General features: G+C 49.8%; 1 protein-coding gene across 1 annotated transcript in view; it reads right to left on the bottom strand.

Annotated features, from left to right (window-relative positions):
• LOC309567524 (WD repeat-containing protein 97-like) overlaps nt 1-10,317 on the bottom strand; it is a gene marked incomplete at its 3' end in the record, with an annotated part of 71,477 nt that extends 61,160 nt beyond the window's left edge. Inside the window, exons 1-2 of the mRNA XM_082272909.1 lie at nt 10,289-10,317; nt 10,045-10,075 (exon numbers count right to left, since the gene is read on the bottom strand). Coding sequence (XP_082129035.1) covers nt 10,045-10,075; nt 10,289-10,312 — 55 coding nt within the window. The 5' untranslated portion in view covers nt 10,313-10,317. The remainder of the gene's footprint in view (nt 1-10,044; nt 10,076-10,288) is intronic.
• Nucleotides 10,318-19,144: the final 8,827 nt, after the last annotated feature.

Below are 19,144 nucleotides of genomic sequence, written 5' to 3'. Positions count from 1 at the left end.
GTGAGTACTATGACTAGGGTGATTATTAATGAGGATGGAGGTAGTGAGTACTATGAGTAGGGTGAGTATTGATGAGGATGGAGGTGGTGAGTACTATGACTAGGGTGAGTATTGATGAGGATGGAGGTGGTGAGTACTATGACTAGGGTGAGTATTGATAAGGATGGAGGTGGTAAGTACTATGACTAGGGTGATTATTGATGAGGATGGAGGTAGTGAGTACTATGAGTAGGGTGAGTATTGATGAGGATGGAGGTGGTGAGTACTATGACTAGGGTGATTATTGATGAGGATGGAGGTAGTGAGTACTATGAGTAGGGTGAGTATTGATGAGGATGGAGGTGGTAAGTACTATGACTAGGGTGAGTATTGATAAGGATGGAGGTGGTAAGTACTATGACTAGGGTGATTATTGATGAGGATGGAGGTAGTGAGTACTATGAGTAGGGTGAGTATTGATGAGGATGGAGGTGGTGAGTACTATGACTAGGGTGAGTATTGATGAGGATGGAGGTGGTGAGTACTATGACTAGGGTGAGTATTGATGAGGATGGAGGTGGTAAGTACTATGACTAGGGTGAGTATTGATGAGGATGGAGGTAGTGAGTACTATGAGTAGGGAGAGTATTGATGAGGATGGAGTTGGTGAGTACTATGACTAGGGTGAGTATTGATAAGGATGGAGGTGGTAAGTACTATGACTAGGGTGATTATTGATGAGGATGGAGGTAGTGAGTACTATGAGTAGGGTGAGTATTGATGAGGATGGAGGTGGTGAGTACTATGACTAGGGTGAGTATTGATGAGGATGGAGGTGGTGAGTACTATGACTAGGGTGAGTATTGATGAGGATGGAGGTGGTGAGTACTATGACTAGGGTGAGTACTATGGCTAGGGTGAGTATTGATGAGGATGGAGATGGTAAGTACTATGACTAGGGTGAGTATTGATGAGGATGGAGGTGGTAAGTACTATGACTAGGGTGAGTATTGATGAGGATGGAGATGGTGAGTACTATGACTAGGGTGAGTATTGATGAGGATGGAGGTGGTAAGTACTATGACTAGGGTGAGTATTGATGAGGATGGAGATGGTGAGTACTATGACTAAGGTGAGTATTGATGAGGATGGAGATGGTGAGTACAATGATTAGGGTGAGTACTATGACTAGGGTGAGTATTGATGAGGATGGAGGTGGTAAGTACTATGACTAGGGTGAGTATTGATGAGGATGGAGGTGGTAAGTACTATGACTAGGGTGAGTATTGATAAGGATGGAGGTGGTAAGTACTATGACTAGGGTGATTATTGATGAGGATGGAGGTAGTGAGTACTATGAGTAGGGTGAGTATTGATGAGGATGGAGGTGGTGAGTACTATGACTAGGGTGATTATTAATGAGGATGGAGGTAGTGAGTACTATGAGTAGGGTGAGTATTGATGAGGATGGAGGTGGTGAGTACTATGACTAGGGTGAGTATTGATGAGGATGGAGGTGGTGAGTACTATGACTAGGGTGAGTATTGATGAGGATGGAGGTGGTAAGTACTATGACTAGGGTGAGTATTGATGAGGATGGAGGTGGTAAGTACTATGACTAGGGTGAGTATTGATAAGGATGGAGGTGGTAAGTACTATGACTAGGGTGATTATTGATGAGGATGGAGGTAGTGAGTACTATGAGTAGGGTGAGTATTGATGAGGATGGAGGTGGTGAGTACTATGACTAAGGTGAGTATTGATGAGGATGGAGATGGTGAGTACTATGACTAGGGTGAGTATTGATGAGGATGGAGATGGTGAGTACTATGACTAGGGTGAGTATTGATGAGGATGGAGATGGTGAGTACTATGATTAGGGTGAGTATTGATGAGGATGGAGATGGTGAGTACTATGACTAGGGTGAGTATTGATGAGGATGGAGGTGGTAAGTACTATGACTAGGGTGAGTATTGATAAGGATGGAGGTGGTAAGTACTATGACTAGGGTGATTATTGATGAGGATGGAGGTAGTGAGTACTATGAGTAGGGTGAGTATTGATGAGGATGGAGGTGGTGAGTACTATGACTAGGGTGAGTATTGATGAGGATGGAGGTGGTGAGTACTATGACTAGGGTGAGTATTGATGAGGATGGAGATGGTGAGTACTATGACTAGGGTGAGTATTGATGAGGATGGAGATGGTAAGTACTATGACTAGGGTGAGTATTAATGAGGATGGAGGTGGTAAGTACTATGACTAGGGTGAGTATTGATGAGGATGGAGATGGTGAGTACTATGACTAGGGTGAGTATTGATGAGGATGGAGGTGGTAAGTACTATGACTAGGGTGAGTATTGATGAGGATGGAGATGGTGAGTACTATGACTAGGGTGAGTACTATGGCTAGGGTGAGTATTGATGAGGATGGAGATGGTAAGTACTATGACTAGGGTGAGTATTGATGAGGATGGAGGTGGTAAGTACTATGACTAGGGTGAGTATTGATGAGGATGGAGATGGTGAGTACTATGACTAGGGTGAGTATTGATGAGGATGGAGGTGGTAAGTACTATGACTAGGGTGAGTATTGATGAGGATGGAGATGGTGAGTACTATGACTAGGGTGAGTACTATGGCTAGGGTGAGTATTGATGAGGATGGAGATGGTAAGTACTATGACTAGGGTGAGTATTGATGAGGATGGAGGTGGTAAGTACTATGACTAGGGTGAGTATTGATGAGGATGGAGATGGTGAGTACTATGACTAGGGTGAGTATTGATGAGGATGGAGGTGGTAAGTACTATGACTAAGGTGAGTATTGATGAGGATGGAGATGGTGAGTACTATGACTAGGGTGAGTATTGATGAGGATGGAGGTGGTGAGTACTATGACTAGGGTGAGTATTGATGAGGATGGAGGTGGTGAGTACTATGACTAGGGTGAGTATTGATGAGGATGGAGGTGGTGAGTACTATGACTAGGGTGAGTATTGATGAGGATGGAGGTGGTGAGTACTATGACTAGGGTGAGTATTGATGAGGATGGAGATGGTGAGTACTATGACTAGGGTGAGTATTGATGAGGATGGAGGTGGTAAGTACTATGACTAGGGTGAGTATTGATGAGGATGGAGATGGTGAGTACTATGACTAGGGTGAGTATTGATGAGGATGGAGGTGGTGAGTACTATGACTAGGGTGAGTATTGATGAGGATGGAGATGGTGAGTACAATGATTAGGGTGAGTACTATGACTAGGGTGAGTATTGATGAGGATGGAGGTGGTGAGTACTATGACTAGGGTGAGTATTGATGAGGATGGAGATGGTAAGTACTATGACTAGGGTGAGTATAGAGGGGGGTGAGTACTATGACTAGGGTGAGTATTAATATTTATTTAGGTGGTGATCCTACCAGCCAATCGGATGGCGCTCTAGGACAAGGAATTCCTATTGGGTCTCTGGAAATAAATTTGGATTCACTCCATGGATGAATTATCCTCATCTGTGAGATTACATTCCTATCCAGGAGTTCCCTCCAGATATATTAGATATATACTGTATATATATAGATATAATAGGGATGAGGTCCCCGATGTGGATTATATTACTTGTGGTTTTATAGCTTTAAAGTTCTCTCATTTTAATCATAGAATATTTGTGAATAATGTCTGACGGATCAATATATCAATTTTGAGGTAATTAATATTGACTCTCAAAGGACAACTGGATAAGCATTAAGCCAGGTGAGGATGAGGATGAGGATTACCTGTTCTCGGGTGAGGGTGAGGATTACCTGTTCTCAGGTGAGGATGAGGATTACCTGTTCTCAGGTGAGGATGAGGGTGAGGATTACCTGTTCTCAGGTGAGGATGAGGATTACCTGTTCTCGGGTGAGGATGAGGATTACCTGTTCTCGGGTGAGGATGAGGATTACCTGTTCTCGGGTGAGGATGAGGGTGAGGATTACCTGTTCTCAGGTGAGGATGAGGGCGAGGATTACCTGTTCTCGGGTGAGGATGAGGATTACCTGTTCTCGGGTGAGGATGGGGGTGAGGATTACCTGTTCTCAGGTGAGGATGAGGATTACCTGTTCTCAGGTGAGGATGGGGGTGAGGATTACCTGTTCTCAGGTGAGGATGAGGGTGAGGATTACCTGTTCTCAGGTGAGGATGAGGGTGAGGATTACCTGTTCTCGGGTGAGGATGAGGATTACCTGTTCTCGGGTGAGGATGAGGATTACCTGTTCTCAGGTGAGGATGAGGGTGAGGATTACCTGTTCTCAGGTGAGGATGAGGGTGAGGATTACCTGTTCTCGGGTGAGGATGAGGATTACCTGTTCTCAGGTGAGGATGGGGGTGAGGATTACCTGTTCTCAGGTGAGGATGAGGATGAGGATTACCTGTTCTCAGGTGAGGATGAGGATTACTTGTTCTCAGGTGAGGATGAGGGTGAGGATTACCTGTTCTCAGGTGAGGATGAGGATTACCTGTTCTCGGGTGAGGATGAGGATTACCTGTTCTCGGGTGAGGATGAGGGTGAGGATTACCTGTTCTCAGGTGAGGATGAGGATTACCTGTTCTCAGGTGAGGATGAGGATTACCTGTTCTCGGGTGAGGATGAGGATTACCTGTTCTCGGGTGAGGATGAGGGTGAGGATTACCTGTTCTCAAGTGAGGATGAGGGTGAGGATTACCTGTTCTCAGGTGAGGATGAGGGTGAGGATTACCTGTTCTCGGGTGAGGATGAGGATTACCTGTTCTCGGGTGAGGATGAGGATTACCTGTTCTCAGGTGAGGATGGGGGTGAGGATTACCTGTTCTCAGGTGAGGATGAGGGTGAGGATTACCTGTTCTCGGGTGAGGATGAGGATTACCTGTTCTCGGGTGAGGATGAGGATTACCTGTTCTCAGGTGAGGATGGGGGTGAGGATTACCTGTTCTCAGGTGAGGATGAGGATGAGGATTACCTGTTCTCAGGTGAGGATGAGGATTACCTGTTCTCAGGTGAGGATGAGGGTGAGGATTACCTGTTCTCGGGTGAGGATGAGGGTGAGGATTACCTGTTCTCAGGTGAGGATGAGGATTACCTGTTCTCAGGTGAGGATGAGGGTGAGGATTACCTGTTCTCGGGTGAGGATGAGGGTGAGGATTACCTGTTCTCAGGTGAGGATGGGGGTGAGGATTACCTGTTCTCGGGTGAGGATGAGGGTGAGGATTACCTGTTCTCGGGTGAGGATGAGGGTGAGGATTACCTGTTCTCAGGTGGGGATGGGGGTGAGGATTACCTGTTCTCAGGTGAGGATGAGGGTGAGGATTACCTGTTCTCAGGTGAGGATGGGGGTGAGGATTACCTGTTCTCAGGTGGGGATGGGGGTGAGGATTACCTGTTCTCAGGTGGGGATGGGGGTGAGGATTACCTGTTCTCAGGTGAGGATGAGGATTACCTGTTCTCAGGTGAGGATGGGGGTGAGGATTACCTGTTCTCAGGTGAGGATGAGGATTACCTGTTCTCAGGTGAGGATGAGGGTGAGGATTACCTGTTCTCGGGTGAGGATGAGGATTACCTGTTCTCGGGTGAGGATGAGGATTACCTGTTCTCAGGTGAGGATGAGGGTGAGGATTACCTGTTCTCAGGTGAGGATGAGGGTGAGGATTACCTGTTCTCGGGTGAGGATGAGGATTACCTGTTCTCGGGTGAGGATGAGGATTACCTGTTCTCAGGTGAGGATGGGGGTGAGGATTACCTGTTCTCAGGTGAGGATGAGGGTGAGGATTACCTGTTCTCGGGTGAGGATGAGGATTACCTGTTCTCGGGTGAGGATGAGGGTGAGGATTACCTGTTCTCAGGTGAGGATGAGGGTGAGGATTACCTGTTCTCAGGTGAGGATGAGGGTGAGGATTACCTGTTCTCGGGTGAGGATGAGGATTACCTGTTCTCGGGTGAGGATGAGGGTGAGGATTACCTGTTCTCGGGTGAGGATGAGGATTACCTGTTCTCGGGTGAGGATGGGGGTGAGGATTACCTGTTCTCGGGTGAGGATGAGGGTGAGGATTACCTGTTCTCGGGTGAGGATGAGGGTGAGGATTACCTGTTCTCAGGTGAGGATGGGGGTGAGGATTACCTGTTCTCAGGTGGGGATGGGGGTGAGGATTACCTGTTCTCAGGTGAGGATGGGGGTGAGGATTACCTGTTCTCAGGTGAGGATGGGGGTGAGGATTACCTGTTCTCAGGTGAGGATGAGGGTGAGGATTACCTGTTCTCAGGTGGGGATGGGGGTGAGGATTACCTGTTCTCAGGTGAGGATGGGGGTGAGGATTACCTGTTCTCAGGTGAGGATGAGGATTACCTGTTCTCGGGTGAGGATGAGGATTACCTGTTCTCGGGTGAGGATGAGGATTACCTGTTCTCGGGTGAGGATGAGGGTGAGGATTACCTGTTCTCAGGTGAGGATGAGGATTACCTGTTCTCAGGTGAGGATGGGGGTGAGGATTACCTGTTCTCAGGTGAGGATGAGGGTGAGGATTACCTGTTCTCAGGTGAGGATGAGGGTGAGGATTACCTGTTCTCGGGTGAGGATGAGGATTACCTGTTCTCGGGTGAGGATGAGGATTACCTGTTCTCAGGTGAGGATGGGGGTGAGGATTACCTGTTCTCAGGTGAGGATGAGGGTGAGGATTACCTGTTCTCGGGTGAGGATGAGGATTACCTGTTCTCGGGTGAGGATGAGGATTACCTGTTCTCAGGTGAGGATGGGGGTGAGGATTACCTGTTCTCAGGTGAGGATGAGGATGAGGATTACCTGTTCTCAGGTGAGGATGAGGATTACCTGTTCTCAGGTGAGGATGAGGGTGAGGATTACCTGTTCTCGGGTGAGGATGAGGGTGAGGATTACCTGTTCTCAGGTGAGGATGAGGATTACCTGTTCTCAGGTGAGGATGAGGGTGAGGATTACCTGTTCTCGGGTGAGGATGAGGGTGAGGATTACCTGTTCTCAGGTGAGGATGGGGGTGAGGATTACCTGTTCTCGGGTGAGGATGAGGGTGAGGATTACCTGTTCTCGGGTGAGGATGAGGGTGAGGATTACCTGTTCTCAGGTGGGGATGGGGGTGAGGATTACCTGTTCTCAGGTGAGGATGAGGGTGAGGATTACCTGTTCTCAGGTGAGGATGGGGGTGAGGATTACCTGTTCTCAGGTGGGGATGGGGGTGAGGATTACCTGTTCTCAGGTGGGGATGGGGGTGAGGATTACCTGTTCTCAGGTGAGGATGAGGATTACCTGTTCTCAGGTGAGGATGGGGGTGAGGATTACCTGTTCTCAGGTGAGGATGAGGATTACCTGTTCTCAGGTGAGGATGAGGGTGAGGATTACCTGTTCTCGGGTGAGGATGAGGATTACCTGTTCTCGGGTGAGGATGAGGATTACCTGTTCTCAGGTGAGGATGAGGGTGAGGATTACCTGTTCTCAGGTGAGGATGAGGGTGAGGATTACCTGTTCTCGGGTGAGGATGAGGATTACCTGTTCTCGGGTGAGGATGAGGATTACCTGTTCTCAGGTGAGGATGGGGGTGAGGATTACCTGTTCTCAGGTGAGGATGAGGATGAGGATTACCTGTTCTCAGGTGAGGATGAGGATTACCTGTTCTCAGGTGAGGATGAGGGTGAGGATTACCTGTTCTCAGGTGAGGATGAGGGTGAGGATTACCTGTTCTCAGGTGAGGATGAGGGTGAGGATTACCTGTTCTCGGGTGAGGATGAGGGTGAGGATTACCTGTTCTCAGGTGAGGATGAGGATTACCTGTTCTCAGGTGAGGATGAAGATTACCTGTTCTCAGGTGAGGATGAGGGTGAGGATTACCTGTTCTCAGGTGAGGATGAGGGTGAGGATTACCTGTTCTCGGGTGAGGATGAGGATTACCTGTTCTCGGGTGAGGATGAGGATTACCTGTTCTCGGGTGAGGATGAGGATTACCTGTTCTCGGGTGAGGATGAGGATTACCTGTTCTCAGGTGAGGATGAGGGTGAGGATTACCTGTTCTCAGGTGAGGATGAGGGTGAGGATTACCTGTTCTCGGGTGAGGATGAGGATTACCTGTTCTCGGGTGAGGATGAGGATTACCTGTTCTCGGGTGAGGATGGGGGTGAGGATTACCTGTTCTCAGGTGAGGATGAGGATGAGGATTACCTGTTCTCGGGTGAGGATGAGGATTACCTGTTCTCAGGTGAGGATGAGGATGAGGATTACCTGTTCTCGGGTGAGGATGAGGATTACCTGTTCTCAGGTGAGGATGAGGGTGAGGATTACCTGTTCTCAGGTGAGGATGAGGATTACCTGTTCTCAGGTGAGGATGAGGATTACCTGTTCTCAGGTGAGGATGAGGATTACCTGTTCTCAGGTGAGGATGGGGGTGAGGATTACCTGTTCTCAGGTGAGGATGAGGGTGAGGATTACCTGTTCTCGGGTGAGGATGAGGATTACCTGTTCTCGGGTGAGGATGAGGATTACCTGTTCTCAGGTGAGGATGAGGATTACCTGTTCTCAGGTGAGGATGAGGATTACCTGTTCTCAGGTGAGGATGGGGGTGAGGATTACCTGTTCTCAGGTGAGGATGAGGATTACCTGTTCTCAGGTGAGGATGAGGATTACCTGTTCTCAGGTGAGGATGGGGGTGAGGATTACCTGTTCTCAGGTGAGGGTGAGGATTACCTGTTCTCAGGTGAGGATGAGGATGAGGATTACCTGTTCTCAGGTGAGGATGGGGGTGAGGATTACCTGTTCTCGGGTGAGGATGGGGGTGAGGATTACCTGTTCTCAGGTGAGGATGAGGGTGAGGATTACCTGTTCTCGGGTGAGGATGAGGGTGAGGATTACCTGTTCTCGGGTGAGGATGAGGGTGAGGATTACCTGTTCTCAGGTAAGGATGAGGGTGAGGATTACCTGTTCTCGGGTGAGGATGAGGGTGAGGATTACCTGTTCTCAGGTGAGGATGGGGGTGAGGATTACCTGTTCTCAGGTAAGGATGAGGGTGAGGATTACCTGTTCTCAGGTGAGGATGAGGATGAGGATTACCTGTTCTCGGGTGAGGATGAGGGTGAGGATTACCTGTTCTCGGGTGAGGATGAGGGTGAGGATTACCTGTTCTCGGGTGAGGATGAGGGTGAGGATTACCTGTTCTCGGGTGAGGATGAGGGTGAGGATTACCTGTTCTCGGGTGAGGATGAGGGTGAGGATTACCTGTTCTCGGGTGAGGTTGAGGGTGAGGATTACCTGTTCTCGGGTGAGGTTGAGGGTGAGGATTACCTGTTCTCAGGTGAGGATGAGGGTGAGGATTACCTGTTCTCGGGTGAGGATGAGGGTGAGGATTACCTGTTCTCAGGTGAGGTTGAGGATTACCTGTTTTTAGGTGAGGATGAGGGTGAGGATTACCTGTTCTCAGGTGAGGATGAGGGTGATGATTACCTGTTCTCAGGTGAGGATGAGGGTGAGGATTACCTGTTCTCAGGTGAGGTTGAGGATTACCTGTTTTTAGGTGAGGATGAGGGTGAGGATTACCTGTTCTCAGGTGAGGATGAGGGTGAGGATTACCTGTTCTCAGGTGAGGATGAGGGTGAGGATTACCTGTTCTCAGGTGAGGATGAGGATTACCTGTTTTTAGGTGAGGATGAGGGTGAGGATTACCTGTTCTCAGGTGAGGATGAGGGTGAGGATTACCTGTTCTCAGGTGAGGTTGAGGATTACCTGTTTTTAGGTGAGGATGAGGGTGAGGATTACCTGTTCTCAGGTGAGGATGAGGGTGAGGATTACCTGTTCTCAGGTGAGGATGAGGGTGAGGATTACCTGTTCTCAGGTGAGGATGAGGATTACCTGTTTTTAGGTGAGGATGAGGGTGAGGATTACCTGTTCTCAGGTGAGGATGAGGGTGAGGATTACCTGTTCTCAGGTGAGGTTGAGGATTACCTGTTTTTAGGTGAGGATGAGGGTGAGGATTACCTGTTCTCAGGTGAGGATGAGGGTGATGATTACCTGTTCTCAGGTGAGGATGAGGGTGATGATTACCTGTTCTCAGGTGAGGATGAGGGTGATGATTACCTGTTCTCAGGTGAGGATGAGGGTGAGGATTACCTGTTCTCAGGTGAGGATGAGGATTACCTGTTTTTAGGTGAGGATGAGGGTGAGGATTACCTGTTCTCAGGTGAGGATGAGGATTACCTGCTCTCAGGTGAGGATGAGGGTGAGGATTACCTGTTCTCAGGTGAGGATGAGGGTGAGGATTACCTGTTCTCAGGTGAGGTTGAGGATTCCTTGTTCCCTGGTTGGGATTCATTCTGAGATTACTAGAAGAGACGAGGAATCACACATCATATTATATACCTCAATAAACCTTCCTGTAATCCCTCTATAAGTGCTCTACCAGGATTGTGTGCCCCCGGGAAGTAGGGGTCTGGTGACCCGGGAGGGAGGATGTAGGGTTTAGGCACCCGGGGAGTAGGGATCTAGTGACCCATAGGAAAGGGGGACTGGAGAAACAGACGGAAGGGTGATAGGGTTTACTGAGTCTGGTGACCAGGCAGGGATGGGGGCTGCCAGCAGACCCAAGAGGGAGGGGTTTAGTAAACAAGCAGAGTAGGGGTCTGGTGACCCGTGAGGGAGGGTGAAGGATATAGTGAACTGGCAGGGTAGGGGTCTGGTGACTAGGGAGGGAGGGGGTCTTAAGACCCAGGCAGAAGGGTGAAGGGTGTAGAAACCCAGCGTAGTAGGGCTCTGGAGACAAGGGAGGGGGTGTGAAGGGATTAGTGACCCTGCCGAGTAGGGGTCTGATTACCGGAGGGGGGGGGGGGTCTGGAGACAAGGGAGGGGGTGTGAAGAGTTTAGTAACTCTGTAGGTTAGGGGTCCCATGACCCAGGTGACAGGGAACTGGAAAACATGAAGTGAAGGGTTTAGTGACCCGGTGAAAAAGGGGTTTGAAGACCCAGCAGGAAGGGTTTAGGGACTTCATAGGGTAGAGGGTCCGGTGACTCGGGAAGGGGGGGGGTCCGGTGACTCGGGAAGGGGGGGGTCCGGTGACTCGGGAAGGGGGGGGGTCCGGTGACTCGGGAAGGGGGGGGGGTCCGGTGACTCGGGAAGGGGGGGGGGGTCTGGTGACTCGGGAAGGGGGGGTCCGGTGACTCGGGAAGGAGGGGGGCGGTGACTCGGGAAGGGGGGGGGGCGGTGACTCAGGAAGGGGGGGTCCGGTGACTCGGGAAGGAGGGGGTCCGGTGACTCGGGAAGGAGGGGGTCCGGTGACTCGGGAAGGGGGGGGTCCGGTGACTCGGGAAGGGGGGGGTCCGGTGACTCGGGAAGGAGGGGGGGGTCCGGTGACTCGGGAAGGGGGGGGTCCGGTGACTCGGGAAGGGGGGGGTCCGGTGACTCGGGAAGGGGGGGGGTCCGGTGACTCGGGAAGGGGGGGGTCCGGTGACTCGGGGAGGGGGGGTCCGGAGACTCGGGGAGGGGGGGGTCCGGTGACTCGGGAAGGGGGGGGGTCCGGTGACTCGGGAAGGGGGGGGCGGTGACTCGGGAAGGGGGGGGTCCGGTGACTCGGGAAGGAGGGGGGGTCCGGTGACTCGGGAAGGAGGGGGGGGTCCGGTGACTCAGGGAGGGGGGGGTCCGGTGACTCGGGAAGGGGGGGGGGTCCGGTGACTCGGGAAGGGGGGGGGGTCCGGTGACTCGGGGAGGGGGGGGTCCGGTGACTCGGGAAGGGGGGGGTCCGGTGACTCGGGAAGGGGGGAGGGGTCTGGTGACTCGGGAAGGGGGGGTCCGGTGACTCGGGAAGGAGGGGGTCCGGTGACTCGGGAAGGGGGGGCGGTGACTCGGGAAGGGGGGGCGGTGACTCGGGAAGGGGGGGGTCCGGTGACTCGGGAAGGGGGGGGTCCGGTGACTCGGGAAGGGGGGGTCCGGTGACTCGGGAAGGGGGGGGTCCGGTGACTCGGGGAGGGGGGGTCCGGAGACTCGGGGAGGGGGGGGTCCGGTGACTCGGGGAGGGGGGGGTCCGGTGACTCGGGGAGGGGGGGTCCGGAGACTCGGGGAGGGGGGGGGTCCGGTGACTCGGGGAGGGGGGGGGGGCGGTGACTCGGGGAGGGGGGGAGGGGCAGAGTTGGGATTTGGAGACTCGGAAGGGAAGTTGGAGGGTTCAGAAAGCAAGAAGTAGGGGGTCTGACCCGGGAGGGGGGGGGGATGGTGACCCGGGAGGGGGGGAGGGGATGGTGACCCGGGAGGGGGGGGAGGGGATGGTGACCCGGGAGGGGGAGGGGAGGTTTCGGTTACCGATCTCCTAGGGTCGGACGTTCTTCTTCTGGTTCGGTTTCCATGGAGATGGAGGACGCTTGAGAGGGGCGGAGCCAGGTAAGTGTGACCTCACACTGGGCGGGGTGTGTATTTACATGTTGAAATGAATGGGCGGAGTCATTAGATCCGGAAGTGGGAGGAGCAACGGGACCGGAACCTGAGCGGAACACCGAAAGAAATAGCGGAGAGTCCGGGGGGTGAGTGATGGGTGACGGACCGACTACTTCCGGCCACTTACCGCCCACCTACAGCGGGTGTACACCCGATATCTACCGCTCCGGGGGGGGGGAGGAGATGTTCTGTGATGGTGTCCCCCTTCCCCCATGTATATCTCTCCTCCCCCACACATATACAGTATCTGACAGAAGTAAGTACACCCCTCCCATGTGACTACAATGTAAAGTAGTGAGTGTACAGCTTGTATAACAGTGTAACTTTACTGTCCCCTCAAAATAACTCAACACACAGCCATTAATGTCTAAACCGCTGGCAACAAAAGTCAGTACACCCCTAAGTGACAATCTCCAAATTGGGCCCAATTATCCATTTTCCCTCCCCGGTGTCATGTGACTCGTTAGTGTTACAAGGTCTCAGGTGTGAATGGGGGGAGGGGTGGTAAATTTGGTGTTATCGCTCTCACTCTCTCATACTGGTCACTGGAAGTTCAACATGGCACCTCATGGCAAAGAACTCTCTGAGGATCTGAAAAAAGAATTGTTGCTCTACATAAAGATGGCCTAGGCTATAAGAAGATTGCCAAGACCCTGAAACTGAGCTGCAGCACGGTGGCCAAGACCATACAGTGGTTTAACAGGACAGGTTCCACTCAGAACAGGCCTCACCATGGTCCAAAGAAGTTGAGTGCCGTGCTCAGCGTCATATCCAGAGGTTGTCTTTGGGAAATAGACGTATGAGTGCTGCCAGCATTGCTGCAGAGGTTGAAGGGGTGGGGGAGGGGTCAGCCTGTCAGTGCTCAGACCATACGCCGCACACTGCATCAAATTGGTCTGCATGGCTGTCATCCCAGAAGGAAGCCTCTTCTAAAGATGATGGACAAGAAATCCCACAAACAGTTTTCTGAAGACAAGCAGACTAAGGACATGGATTACTGGAACCATCTCCTGTGCTCTGATGAGACCAAGATAAACTTATTTGGTGTCAGATGGTGTCAGGCGTGTGTGGGGGCAACCAGGTGAGGAGTACAAAGACAAGTGTGTCTTCCTACAGTCAGGCATGGTGGTGGGAGTGTCATGGTCTGGAGCTGCATGAGTGCTGCCGGCACTGGGGAGCTACAGGTCATTGAGGGAACCATGAATGCCAACATGTACTGTGACATACTGAAGCAGAGAATGATCCCCTCCCTTCAGAGACTGGGGGGCAGGGCAATATTCCAACATAACGACCCCAAACACCTCCAAGATGACCACTGCCTTGCTAAAGAAGCTGAGGGTAAAGGTGATGGACTGGCCAAGCATGTCTCCAGACCTAAACCCTATTGAGCATCTGTGGGGGATCCTCAAACAGAAGGTGGAGGAGGGGAAGATCTCTAACATCCACCAGCTCTGTGATGTCATCATGGAGGAGGGGAAGAGGACTCCAGTGACAACCTGTGAAGCTCTGGTGAACTCCATGCCCAAGAGGGTTAAGGCAGTGCTGGAAAATAATGGCCGCCACACAAAATATTCACACTTTGGGCCCAATTTGGAGATTGTCACTTAGGGGTGTACTGACTTTTGTTGCCAGCGGTTTAGACATTAATGGCTGTGTGTTGTCACTTAGGGGTGTACTCACTTTTGTTGCCAGCGGTTTAGACATTAATGGCTGTGTGTTGTCACTTAGGGGTGTACTGACTTTTGTTGGCAGCGGGTTAGACATTAATGGCTGTGTGTTGAGTTATTTTGAGGGGACAGTAAATTTACACTGTTATACAAGCTGTAAATAATGTGAGGGGTGTACTTACTTTTGTGAGATGCTGTATATGCCAACTCTGCAACCTCCCTTCTGCACTGTTGTCTGCCCAGCCCCCCTGCTTTAAAGAGTGGAGGGGGGGCAGTGTTTCCAGGCTGCAGCCAGGTGCATTTCAATGGCAGTGCATCCCTATCCGCCATTTTGCTTTCTGGCATTTAGGTTTTCGGCAGGTGGGTTGTTTTATGTACATGTTGGAGGAGTAAGCACAGATCTTCTGTGGATGTCGGCTGCCTCCAATCCTTCATCCCAGACAGACTCCATGATGGAGAGATCAGGGCTCTCTGGGGGCCAAGCCATTACTTCCAGGTAGGGCTGGGCCATAAATCGATTTATCGATTTTTTTTTAGTTTGGAACGATTTTTTTTTTTTTAAACTCGAGTTTTTTTCTACAATACTTTTTTCTGCCTTGGACCACCACCGCACCTGGATGTGACGTCCGCTGCGGGGCGGGCGGTGCGTCTGTACAGGCCGCGGGCTTTTAGCGTGCTGTGCGGATCCCGGAAGCGCTCGGCTCATTGGTTGGCGTGAAGTGACACGTAGCTGAGAGGCGAGGGACATGTGGGTTGCGATGTCTGTTGTACTGCGCATGCGCTACTCCTGGTGAACCGGTATGGCGGCGGTACTCAGTGGTCGTTGGATATGGAATCCATCAGACTGGAAATCCAGAGACAAGACGCCACCGTGATCTCTGTAATGTGCTGGTCAGCCTGGGTAGTGTTCCAATAGAGGAATGTATGGGAGGCACAGGGAACATCGTGACGATACAATGACCTCATATATGTACTAATAGGCTTTTATTTCTTTCTTTATTTTATTTTACATATTTTAATTACTTTTTTTTTTTTCTATTTAACTTTATTACTATGACAAGGGAAGAAACACATCCCTTAGGATAGCTTGGGCAATGACAGGTACTCTTTATTGAGACATCAGACCCCTAACATCTCCCCTGCAATTCATCTGGTGAAACACTGATCGTGTTTGTAGCAGCCAGGAAATGATGGCACCAAAATGTGATGAAATCCTTGTCACTGCCAGCCTCTCACCATAGAGGAGACCAGGGTACGGATGTTCCATCATCTTCTCTATGGGCAACTGATCCAAACAGAGTCAGACACACATATACAGCGCTTCTCCCTCTCCTCAGTCCTCCCTCCAGACTCTGCAGTCATTTTTTAAGTGCATTGGAAAAAAAAAATCGAATCGAAACTCGAATTTTTCTTTAAAAATCAAAGATTTTTTTTTTTTAGGCAAAATCGCCCAGCCCTACTTCCAGGACTCCTTCTTTACAGAATCACACGCCTCCCTGATGGTATGGCATGGGGGTGGTTGTCCTGCACAATAAATTTGGGGCCAATCCCATAATAATTATTTTTAATACAATATATATTTATATTGGAAAATACTAAATTACCCCAAGACTGCATTTAGCAGCATGTCCAAAGGGGGGCAGCATTGTATTTCTTATTAGATTCAGCATATATAATAATTAGAATATACAATGAGAACATAAAACAGAGGTAATATCAGCGCAGAAAGGACAATGAATGGTAAAAGAAAGCAGCTGCACTCTCAGGTCAAAAATACAATTCCTGTCTGATAATATATAAGGTGCAATGAAGCAGCGCTAAAAACAAACAAATATGAGCATAATCCAATAATAAAAGAAACAGAATGAGTCCATGCAAAAGCCCGTGATGAAAGGTGAACCACACTTTCTGGCAGGATCAACAGGTGCTCTTAGTGCTATTATATCCACCCCCGAGTGAAATGGCCTCTCACCTTAAGCTTGCTAGATATAAGCATATGACTCAAAAACTCATGGAGCGATCCTCCCCTTAACACAGGCAGCAGGAAGGGTCTGTCTCCCTCTTATACTCCACCACATAAGGACCTCACACTGACCAGGCAGACTCCACACTGATCCTAAGACGGACTTCACACTGATCATAGATAGGCTTCAGCCAGCAGCTCCCTTTATAACCATGAGACAAGGAAAACACCGGGCAAGCCCATAGCGTAATACTGACAGACACTTTATTCAAATGATAGAGTAAAGACAGCCTCTTACTTGTGAGTAGAGATAAAATCGCATCAACAATATTCCAGCAGTACTGGCGGGACCCGTAGGTACCTCACCGGGTTTCCAGACAACAGCGGGCGACGTCTGATAGCTCCGCCTTCCCCCCGGACGCGTGTCGTCCCCCAATGGGCGGGGACTTCTTCAGCGGTGTGTAAAGGCTGTTACTGACGTCGCCCCTTATGTATACCACCATGTCCACTGATTGGACAAGCGGTATGGACCTCCTCATTGGTTGGCCTCCGTTGCCTGGACATCCAGGAACACTTCCGCTCTCTCTGCCCCGCATTTGGAGACCGCCCATTCACCGCTCTCTGATTGGGCGAGCGGTCCGGATCCTATTATAGGCTGGTCTCCCGTAGTCATAGCTACGGCGGACGCCGCCCGCTTTGCACAGAGAGGAGGCGCCTGCACTTAACATCGGAGGACCGCCCTTTCCTTACTCCTTGATAGGTCTGGCCGGACGTAAACAATGCTGCATCGCAACACTGGGAGTTCATGGTACCACCCTTCATGTATGCAAATGACAGCATGTATATAGTAAAACCATACTCCGCATATGAGACAAACAGGATAAGAATCCTTCAAGTCTAGGCATGATAAAGCTCTGTTAAAAACGAAGTATTGCATATATAATGCATACAAATATTATAAAACCAATATATGATAAAAATATATGTCAAGTTCACGGATAATAGGCAACCCTAGGCCATTAAACAAAGGATGGGGGTACTCTTCATATTATGCATCTCTGCACTCATGAAAGGTACACATACTCAAATATACCTCCACACCCACGTGGCCTGGTGGCCATATACCATTGTAATACAGAACTACAAAGTATTCAACTTTATAGCGAAAACCCATAAATATATACTTAAAACTATGGAGCTGTAGACGTCCCACTGTTGTCTGGATCACAAAAAACAAAGAGGTTTGAACGTGGAGTTCGACCTCAATTGTTTTATTTCTGACCGATAAATACAATTCTTGGTTTTTAGGGTTTTAGCGTTTTATATTTTAATATGTGTTCTTATTTCTTTGTTTTTTGTGATCCAGACAACAGTGGGACGTCTACAGCTCCATAGTTTTAAGTATATATTTATGGGTTTTAGCTATAAAGTTGAATACTTTGTAGTTCTGTATTACAATGGTATATGGGCACCAGGCCACGTGGGTGTGGAGGTATATTTGAGTATGTGTACCTTTCATGAGTGCAGAGATGCATAATATGAAGAGTACCCCCATCCTTTGTTTAATGGCCTATTATCCGTGAACTTGACATATATTTTTATCATATATTGGTTTTATAATATTTGTATGCATTATATATGCAATACTTCGTTTTTAACACAGCTTTATCATGCCTAGACTTGAAGGATTCTTATCCTGTTTGTCTCATATGCGGAGTATGGTTTTACTATATACATGCTGTCATTTGCATACATGAAGGGTGGTACCATGAACTCCCAGTGTTGCGATGCAGCATTGTTTACGTCCGGCCAGACCTATCAAGGAGTAAGGAAAGGGCGGTCCTCCGATGTTAAGTGCAGGCGCCTCCTCTCTGTGCAGAGCGGGCGGCGTCCGCCGTAGCTATGACTACGGGAGACCAGCCTATAATAGGATCCGGACCGCTCGCCCAATCAGAGAGCGGTGAATGGGCGGTCTCCAAATGCGGGGCATCATCACTTCCGCCCCAGAGAGAGCGGAAGTGTTCCTGGATGTCCAGGCAATGGAGGCCAACCAATGAGGAGGTCCATACCACTTGTCCAATCAGTGGACATGGCGGTATACATAAGGGGCGACGTCAGTAACAGCCTTTACACACCGCTGAAGAAGTCCCCGCCCATTGGGGGACAACACGCGTCCGGGGGGAAGGCGGAGCTATCAGACGTCGCCCGCTGTTGTCTGGAAACCCGGTGAGGTACCTACGGGTCCCGCCAGTACTGCTGGAATATTGTTGATGCGATTTTATCTCTACTCACAAGTAAGAGGCTGTCTTTACTCTATCATTTGAATAAAGCAGGGCTCGACAATCCCCGGGCGCCAGGTCGCATTTGCGACTAGAATTAGCGACCTGGCGCCTGGGGGTGCCCTGCAGAAGGTGTCCTGTCATTTTTGCCCGGACTTCCGCGCACGGAGTGCACGGACTTCCGGGCCGTCCGAAATTTGAGGCCCCGGCTTTTCGGCCTACTTGAGATGACAGGCTTCCAATGGGGAACTGGCGCCCTCTTGTGGTGACTTTTTCCACTGCCTTTTTGTTCTCAATTCATTACCATCTCCCTGTCCAGTTAGTTACCTTTGACAGGGAGTGTGGTTATTATTATTTATTTAATTTATTTTTTAAATGTAAAAAAAAAATAATATTTTTTTCTTTTTTTTTAATTATTAAAAAAAATAAAAAAAATTATTTTTTTTCCAATTATTAAAAAAAATATATAAATATATATATATATATATATATATATATATATATATATATATACTTTTTTTTTTTCCTCAACGCCATGCCACAGCCGAAGGCCCCTTTCACACGGGCTGTCTGATCAGGTCCGCCTGTCAGTTTTTCAGGCAGACCTGATCGGACCCTTGATTCTCCTCTATGGAGCAGTAATCTGCCGCCATCTGATCCTGTCCACCAAAAGCAGACGGATGGTGGTTCTATTTTCTATCCATCCCGTGGATCGGATCAGATGGCATCGGATGGAAAGAGACAGACAGTCTGTTTCCATCCAATTGCGCTATAGAGGAGAGTGGGGTTCTAGTCGTATTTATGTGTAAATTTA

This window comes from Pelophylax lessonae (genome assembly GCF_965119305.1).
Source record: "Pelophylax lessonae genome assembly, chromosome: 11".
NCBI classification, from domain to species: domain Eukaryota; kingdom Metazoa; phylum Chordata; class Amphibia; order Anura; family Ranidae; genus Pelophylax; species Pelophylax lessonae.
The sequence above is the reverse complement of the archived record's forward strand: the minus strand, read 5'-3'. Positions and strand labels throughout refer to the sequence as shown.